This window comes from Homalodisca vitripennis, unplaced genomic scaffold (assembly GCF_021130785.1).
Source record: "Homalodisca vitripennis isolate AUS2020 unplaced genomic scaffold, UT_GWSS_2.1 ScUCBcl_6959;HRSCAF=14426, whole genome shotgun sequence".
In the NCBI taxonomy this organism is placed as follows: Eukaryota; Metazoa; Arthropoda; class Insecta; order Hemiptera; family Cicadellidae; genus Homalodisca; species Homalodisca vitripennis.
In genome coordinates this window covers 1-9,544 of record NW_025783131.1, presented here as the reverse complement: position 1 = coordinate 9,544, position 9,544 = coordinate 1, and the positions used below count along the sequence as shown (strand labels likewise).

General features: G+C 34.7%; 1 protein-coding gene across 1 annotated transcript; it reads right to left on the bottom strand.

Moving 5' to 3' along the window:
- Positions 1 to 4,126: 4,126 nt before the first annotated feature.
- Positions 4,127 to 5,047, bottom strand: LOC124374025. The gene has a single exon (XM_046832328.1). The coding sequence runs from the start codon at positions 5,045 to 5,047 to the stop codon at positions 4,127 to 4,129; it is 921 nt and encodes a 306-aa protein (XP_046688284.1).
- Positions 5,048 to 9,544: the final 4,497 nt, after the last annotated feature.

The window sequence follows — 9,544 nt, the reverse complement described above, 5'->3', positions numbered from 1 at the left end:
AGTAGCCGGAGCTCCGATGTAGCCGCTGCAGCGTATGCCGACAGACTGACGAAAACGCGTTTCTGCGCATGACCGGCTGGCGGTCTACTTATACAGCCGACCCGACAAGGGACAGAGAGTTTGCCTGCGGACGTCGTGGTGTGAAGGTTTGATTCGAGGAGAGAGTGTGCCTGCTGACTTCGTTGTGTGAAGTCGATTCGAGGAGAGGGAGTTTGCTTGCGGACGTCGTGGTGTCAAGTCGAGTCGAGGAGAGGAGCCTGGTACGGAGAATACGCATTCGCCATATATCGTATATTTGGTGAGTCACCACGATTTGTAATCGTTAAGTAAATTTAATAATTCGGTGCGTAGGATAGGTTAGCAGCCGTTTATAGGTTATCGCAGTTAGTGATAGTAGTGTATCTATTAAATATAGGTTCTACTAACCCTTCACTGCCTTTCCTAGTATGCAAACGTATATTTTGCATCCTAGAAGCCGTATAAGCTGGTTATCCTCTTCCTAAGATTAATAATTCGGTGCGTAGGATAGGTTAACAGCAGCTTATAGGTTATCTCGTTTGGTGACAGTAGTGTATCTATCAAATATAGGTTCTATTACCTTTCACGACCTGTCCTAGTTTGCAAACGTGTATATTTGCATCCTATAAGCCGCGTAGGCTTGTTATCCTATTCCTAAAATTGATAATTCGGTGCGTAGGATAGGTTAACAGCAGCTTATAGGTTATATCCCGTTTGGTGACAGTAGTGTATCTATCAAATATAGGTTCTATTACCTTTCACTACCTGTCCTAGTTTGCAAACGCGTATTTTGCATCCTATAAGCCGCGTAGGCTTGTTATCCTATTCCTAAAATTAATAATTCGGTGCGTAGGATAGGTTAACAGCAGCTTATAGGTAATCTCGTTTGGTGACAGTGGTGTATCTATCAAATATAGGTTCTATTACCTTTCACTACCTGTCCTAGTTTGCAATCGTGTATTTTGCATCCTAAAAGCCGCGTAGGCTTGTTATCCTATTCCTAAAATTAATAATTCAGTGCGTAGGATAGGTTAACAGCAGCTTATAGGTTATTGCGGTTAGCGCCAGTAGCGTATCTATTCATTATAGGTTACACTACCCTTCACTACCTATCCTAGTTTGCAAACGTGTATTTTGCATCCTATAAGCCGCGTAGGTTTGTGATTCCTATTCCTAAAATTGATAATTCGGTGCGTAGGATAGGTTAAGACCAGCTTATAGGCTATCTCGTCTAGTGACAGTAGAGTATCTATTAAATATAGGTTCTATTACCTTTCACTACCTGTCCTAGTTTGCAAACGCATATTTTGCATCCTATAAGCTGTATAGGTTTGTTATCCTATTCTTAAAAGTTAATAGTTTGGTGCATAAGATAAGTTAGGTGTATGTACTTGGTCAATCTACTAGATTATAGCATATATAAACCTTTCTATAGCTCATGATAATATATTTTGCTTACTTTAAGTCGTGTAGGCCTAATAGCTAAGCTCAAAGTTATTGATCAACGCCAGGATAGGCTGGGAACTTAATTTAGGCTATCTAGGTAACAGCCTTGTTTACAGATATATTATTCATTGGCTTAATAAACCTCTGAATTCTCAGCCCGGTTTCTAAATAATATTTGTTTGGTGCCCTGTAAATCGCATAAGCTTTACTTCCTACTTCGAAGAGTATGTTTCAAAGTGAATGTTAGGTTGTAGGGCTATAACAAACTTTTAATGCTTGTTAATATTAGCATATTTGATACTAAGGGCTTAAAGAGGAAAATAGTACACACGAAATACCTGTATTATTGCTGAACAAGGATACTTGTATTAAATAACCTAAATATATTTGCTTGAAGGGATTTAGCTGCTTCAACAGGAGAGAGATATAACACAAGACTTCCCTTAGACATTTTGCTTCCAGCTTAACTTATAAACTTATACGTTAACGTTAGTCTTGTTAGTATAGAAGAAGGAATCTGTTGGTTTAATATATTTAATATTTTATTTTGATACTATAAAGTCAAAACATAACCTCAGCTTAACACAGCACAACAACACACTGAAGGAAGAAGAAACGAGCAGACGATACTGAGACCGGTTTTGAGCCAACGGCTGTGGAAATAAAGATCTCGCGGACCACCGATATTAAAAATCTGTTTTTCTCACGCACAAATAATTGTCAAATAGTCGTCGTTACAATAGGATTTATTTCTAAACGTCGCATTCTAGAACGGGCATTGACTGCTCTAATCAACATTTATCCACGTGAAATCGCGAAACATAGAACAGAAAACTGTGATGATATCGTTCTCCATTGAAGAGTGCGAATAACTGAATTCGCTCTGAACGAGTCTGAGATTTTCTGTTCACCCAACGTTTAACCTTGTGTATCATATCGATCTCTACCAGCGTTACGGTGAGGGCGCGGGTAAGATAGAAATAGCTATAAGTCGATATCACAACCCTGGAATAGAACCCAGCACGACTGCAACTATCAGGGCAGACGATATAAAAAGCGATTTCACCGAAACACCTCACACTCCTGTTTCAAAAGTTAGGTTAATAATGTAAACTAGCACATGTACATATTTTTTATAAGTTTCTTTCAACAATTTAGAACTCATTCCATCAATGCCAGGTGCAGTGTTACTCTTTAATGATTGAATGATTTTTGAAAGGTCATTTTCAGTTACAGGCGTCAAAAACATGGAATGAGTCATTCTTGTTTGCTCAAAACTATTCTTCAAAGGACTTTTACTGAAATTATCGGGCTTTTTAATATCATTACACATATTTTTCGCCACTGAGAGAAAAGTAGTTATTAAATTCATTTGCAACCTCCTGCGGATCACTTATCTTTAGGTTGGGCAGTTCCAATATAATGGGAGATGGATATTTAGTCTTCTGGCCAGTAATTTCGTTTAAAACCCTCCAAGTCCCCTTGGAATTTCCCTGATTTTCTTCAAACAAATTTTTATAATATCTATCCTTAAGATCTCTTATTTCTATTTGTAAATTATTTCTAAATTCTTTATAAGTGTTGCAGTATTGTTCATTATTTGGATTGTTTTTAAATTTTTTCCAGAGACGATTTCTAGTGTTGATCTTTTTACATATTTCTGTACTAATCCAAGGTTTTAATCTCTTGATTTGTTTCTTATAAACGACAGAATATTTACTTTGTTCAATTATAGTATTAAAGGTTTCATGAAAATGGTTGTAGGCCACATTGGCATCTCTCGTATCAAAAACATTGCTCCAATCAGCATTATCTAATAATCTAAGTAGCTCATCATTGTTGATGCGATAGGTGGGAGTGTCATTGATCTTGGACTTATCTGCAGCTGGTGCACTGCTAAGTAAACAAACACCTGTCATACAATGATCTGTTATGCCGTTTTCTATAACTTCTGTTGCAATTTCAATATTTTTTCTATTATGTATGCGTATATAAATGTGGTCAATACATGTTTGAGACCGCTCAGTTATGCGAGTTGGTTCGTTAATAAAAGATTCCATTCCGTTCTCCGATAATACTGTTCTGTACTCATCTATGACTAAATTGTTCTTATCCAATAAATTAATATTCATGTCTCCTATCAGCATTAAGTTTTTGCAAGCTCTAATATGGTTTTTTCGTAGGTAAGTTTGCAGCTCATTGACAAATACATTAGCAGTATGACTGTGTAGTCTGTACACAGCAATAATATGAAAATTTGTCCCCATAACATCAATAGAAAAATCAATTACATCAGCTGACACAAATCTCACCGGATATCTTACAAAATTTGATATGCTATCATTAATAAATACAGCTATGCCACCAGACTTAGAATTTTCATTTGCTTGCAAAATTAAACTATAATTAGGAATTGAATACAATGTTTTTTTCTGTCTCAGAAATCCAAACTTCCGACAGGATAATTATTTTCGGTAAATACGAAAACAAGGACATCTCAACCAAAAACGAATCAAAATTTGCTCTAAGGCTACGAATATTTAGGTGCAAAACAACTAACCCATTTTTTTGGTCTAAATTACCCAGAACCTAAAAAATAAACAAACAATAAAAACTAAACTCAATTATTTTCCTATTTATACTATTTACATAAATACTGTACTTACAAGCTATCAAGGTCAGACTGGCATTTCACATTTATTACTGGTCCGTTGTCTTCTTTTCTCATCAGGATTTTGCCTCCTCTCACCCAGAGCCACTTGTATCCGTTGGTCCGTCGAAAGTCTCGTGCCTTTTTCAAGAGCATCCTCCTCGCTGGCGTCAGGGACTCGTTCAGGTAAACAGGGTTGTCAGTTCCCAGATTGAGATGTCTAGTTGAGAATTGGGCCTTGGCTCGGCGTTTTGCTAAAAGGTTGTCAGCATCAGTCCTCCGTACAAATTTTACAATTATTCCCGGAGGTCCCTCAGCATCCTTCCTCTTGCCCAATGTATGGCAAGCATCTATCATCTCCTCCTTGATCTCCATCCCAAGAGCTTTGCCAACATCCTTGACTGTGTCCATTACATTACTATTTCTCACAGGGACACCCTGTATTTCAATACAATACCTTCTTGTATACTGCTCTTGTTCTTCCAGCCTAGACTCAAGGGCATGCAGTTTTACTTTGAGCTGCACATTTTCTGATTCTAGTCTCTCTATTGTAGTAATAAACTTACTTAACTTTTCAGAGAGGTCTGTATTCACTTTTAGGCTATCATCTACTTTAGAGTTTAAGGCTTCATAAGAGTTATTGAAATCTTTACAAGATTGTACCTGCTGAGCCTTGAGGTCCTGTATCGCCTTCATAACATCCTCCAAGGTCAAAGAGCCTTGTGTTAGGCTAGACTCTAAACGTAGGCTGGTCCGCCTTTCCTTCGCACAAGGTGCACACCGCCACACTGCACCTCCATCACCCGTGAAAAATTCGACATCCACCTTACTAAGTTTTTCACACACAGCATGAAATGGTTTTGAACAATCATTACACTGAATCTTTAGCTGGGTTCTTGTGATTGATTTACTGCAAGTTGAACAGGTCGACATTTTGAGGTTATGTTGTAGTAGGCTTCCAGTCCAAGTATAACACTTCACTTTACACAAGGCAATTATCCAATATCTAACTGCGTAATTAATTTGAATAGCCTCCTGTATCAAAATAAAACACAACAGTGTACTGAAACTCACTTTACATAACAATAAACTAAGTTTAGATGGGAGCTCGATAGAGACAACTGCTCTGCTTGGCCGCCATATTTGAACTGAACTGGGTTTGTCCTTTGCTTTGTACACCTGTATCATGTTACTGTAATGACTGCACGACGGATGAGGTTGTTTATGAGCTTGTGCGGGCAGGTCTTTCATATTTAAAGTCTATAGGTTATTTCGTTTTCAAAATATCGAGTGGGTAGGCAGACAGGCAGAAATGAAATTTGTTCAGTATCACGAGTGAGATAGGCTTCGCTAAAGCCCAGCTAATAAAGAAATTTGAACTGGTCACCTAGGTTTTGTATTCTACCTTTTTTTCTAAAGAATACATCTTTATGTAAATAAAATTATAATACTTAATAGCTGTCTCAGGCATTTACGATCAGACCCTCTAGTAAATCTTTCAGTAGTACATGTCAGTAAAACAAAATTATTTAAATAATAATAATCGTTTACTAAAAAATTAATTGAACAAATTAAAAATTTGGGGGGGAGGTCCGAACCCCTTGAACTCTTCTCTGGCTACGTCCTTGGCAATAGAGCAAGATATGTGTTGCAGTCATTAATCACCACTATACCACCATATTGCCGCTGACCCTCGTATGTATCGTGTTGTAGACATCCTTATTTGTTACACACGTTGTCACCTGTGATATTTAGTTTCAATACTTTTTACAAATTAAATACCCTTAAGTAATGAAACTACTCTATTTGTTGTTAGAATGTTTCCTAAAACATTTCTACTGTACAAAATTTCTGCTGTTTAAAGGTACATGTTGGTCTTATTAACAGCCACTATTGTTACGAATGAAGCTCATAAAGGGTGGTTTGTGGCAGTTTCGTAAAATAATAAATACATTTAATCTACACCATATTGGCCTAGACTTGCATTTAAGATTTTCATGATATTTAATGATATTTCCCACGGACTCTTCCTCCAATGTAGGAGTGTGATGGCTATTGCATAAAAATTAGGTAAGATTGTTGTATAACACTGTGAAGTTTTTAGATTTTATCTGAGTTTGTTTAAAAGTTATTAAGGCATTTCTAGGCGTTTTACTTAAGGAGTACTTGTTCTATTGTTACACAATAATAGAAAAATATTTCTCGGACTATTTATATATATATATATAAAGTGAAGTGAAATTTACATCACTATTTTTACATATCTATATTATAATTTAACAATTGAAATATCCCAATTAACAATGTTTACAAATAAATGCAAAATTCTAATAAACTAACTGAACTTTATATTCACAGATAAAATTTTTTATTATTGAAATATCAGACAGAGTTTTCGAAAACGCTGAAAAACTTTGGTTATCTAATAAACCCCGATGTCAGTTCTCTCCAACCTCTTCCAGTAGATGGAGTTTTACACTGCACAATACAATTATTGTACCCTTGTAATCAGATTTGAGCAGGAATCGAGAGCTAATTTCTATGTACTGTACAGTGCTCAATTACATCGGTTTACCTTGCATTCTCATTTTTTTTATCTAGTATTCAGGAAATTTCTATTTCAGCTCAGAAATGCTCACAAAAAAACTGCAAGTCCTAATTAAAACCATATATGATTGGAGAAGATGATGTTAGTAAAAATGTAACGCATTAATTTAATTTTTCTGACATATTTTTTATTTTATTTATGGACCCCAATTGCAACAGAATAGTAAATATATTTCGATTCACTACTTACAGAAATTAAATATTGAATTGATATGTTTGATTGGGAACTCTAAAATGTTAAACAATTCCCAAATTCTGCAATTTCTATATTAACGTACCACAACTTTCCTTTTCATTGCCGTACTTGGCTGGCTGCTACTTTTTCTTTATGTTCTAAAAGAGTAAAAATGTTAATAATTTAAAAGTCAATTATCTTATTTGACTTTTCAACCTAATAAGCAAGATATATATATGTAGTGAATTAGTCATGATTTATAGGTGTGTAATCCGGATAATTTTTTGATAAATTTATGAATATCTTAAGTTTATTATTAAACATGATTAGAATATAACGATTACAACACATTGATCCCAATGTGGAGTTGAAACACCGCTTGAATTTAGCACTGAGTGTTTATGTTCTGATAGTATTTGTTAAGTCCAAATATTGTATTAAACATATTTGAGTAGTAGACAATTGGATATTTCTCAAAGACCCACTTTGCACTTTTTATAGTGTATACATTTATAATATCCTATTTTGTTTCAATTTGAAATACCGTTATTGTTTAACTACCAAAATATTGTATTTATTCGAAAACTTAATCCGATTTAAAGGTAAATTCAGTGATGAATTGATGGCGGAACCCAATGATGGATGTGTAATCGTCCATCACAAGGTGTCACAGTTATTGATGGCCAAGTGTAAGAAGTGACCCCATTTGCTTTTCATATGCTGTTTTAAACGTCCATTTACAAAAGATCATAAAAATTTTCATTCTAATAACAAAATCCCTGAAATCATTCCTTTCTTCAGCCAAAATAACTACAGAAAATTTTTACAGCGTTAACAGGTTACTATTATAAAGTTTGGTCTTTTGGTAGAAAAACATCATTAAGAACATGATACTCAGGAAGTAGCTATAAATGATATCTTCCTTTGCAAACTTCCGCAGAAGCAAACTATGTATTAACTATGTTTGTTATGAGACCCCTTGATTATGGTTTGCTTCGTACAACTTCTTTAAGACAGGCTTATGGCTTACTGCCAAAGAATTAAGAAGATCAAATGCAAAGTATTCGAATTATTTCAACCTAGAAAGTTACAAAATTTATGTGATTTCGATTGAAATACAAAAGGCTTATTTTAGTAGAATATTTTAAAGATACCCCTCGGCCAACATACATTATGCATGTTTTACAAATGAAAATAAATGCTTAAATATAAAATACATGTAGAGACATTATATTTTATCCTCTTGTCATTTCTGATATCGAAACAATACAAAGGGTTCGTTTTAAGCTGTTTTGTCGTTTTTTTTTTTTTGCATATTTTCATACAAATAAGACTCCAGATTCCAAGAATAAAGTCTGTGACAGCGTCAGATTTCAGATACTGCACTGATTCAGGGTGAATTGAAGCTAAACTCAACATTTACAAAGGAGTAATGTAATACTCTGTTATTCTCTCTCCCTTCATAGTGCTTCATTAAAAGATTGAATATTATTTAATAACCTAGAAGGGCTGGTATACTAAAAAACACAGTACTGATCATAATAAGTAAAATATAACGATGAGACGTCTTCAACATTTTTAGAAACCCTATGTTTTCTTATGACGGAGTGTACACGAAGATTCTCGTTAATTACACAAAACCTAACATTAAAGAATTAAAAAATATATTTTTTTGCACTTGTGAGAAACAATTGCTTTTTTCATAACACATTAGATACTCTTATGACTGGAGCTTGAGTTTGTGCCGCCAATATTTTTATAGTTAAGACAGAAATAGTCAGTCGCTTCACCGCAGCCAGAGAATTTCAGACGTAAGTACAATATTTATGTTTGTATTACCGCAGACAAGTACATAATTTGATTCTTTTGGTATTACTTTGATAAGAGTAAAAATTTACTCACGATAATTTATGTTAACAAATAGAATTAGTATTCTATCTACTAAAATGAATATTCTATATACTGTAATGTCAATAGCTCTGAGAGTTGAACTGAACTGTATATGAATAATGTATAACGGTAGTTCAAGCTTTATATGGAGGTTTGCTTGTGTAGAACTACTCCGCATGGGATTTGACTTGAATCCTTCGCATTTGTAAATCCTTGACTGACAGTTAAATCCTTTTAGAAAGACCAAATTCCTTTGTTTCTATCACTGTCTTCATTTATATCACTGGTGAGTTTACAATAATTGTTCTATTTCAAATATTTTAATTCCATTTTGTTACACCTTGACTGGAGTAATGAAATTTTTCGAAAAATGTTTCTTTACAAAGGACATTGTATTGAAACCCATTTGACCTTACACTTAAAAACTATAACACGAATATATCTTCTTAGTTAATTAGTCTTGATGAATTTTTACTTTTTCATACAACGGAGGTTAAAATAACTGATTAATTGAAATTTTAAGCCCAAAGCTGTTAGTCACAGAAAAGGCAGAGAACGGAAGTACCACTGGAACACTCTTCACATGTTATCTAACGGCCAGATCTAATACTTGCCATAGACGAGAAGTAGGGCATCACTAGCGAATTCTGATTATAGTTCCTAACCACAGTAACGTCTGGTTTTTTTGGTCTTTAATTTCAATATTGTTTCTTAGGGCAGTGACGTGGGAATAGTGTTTTGAGACCCAGTTATCATTT

Bases quoted from the DNA above. Each gene is read 5' to 3' on its own strand.
- LOC124374025 (XM_046832328.1), bottom strand. From the start codon at position 5,047: ATGTCGACCTGTTCAACTTGCAGTAAATCAATCACAAGAACCCAGCTA.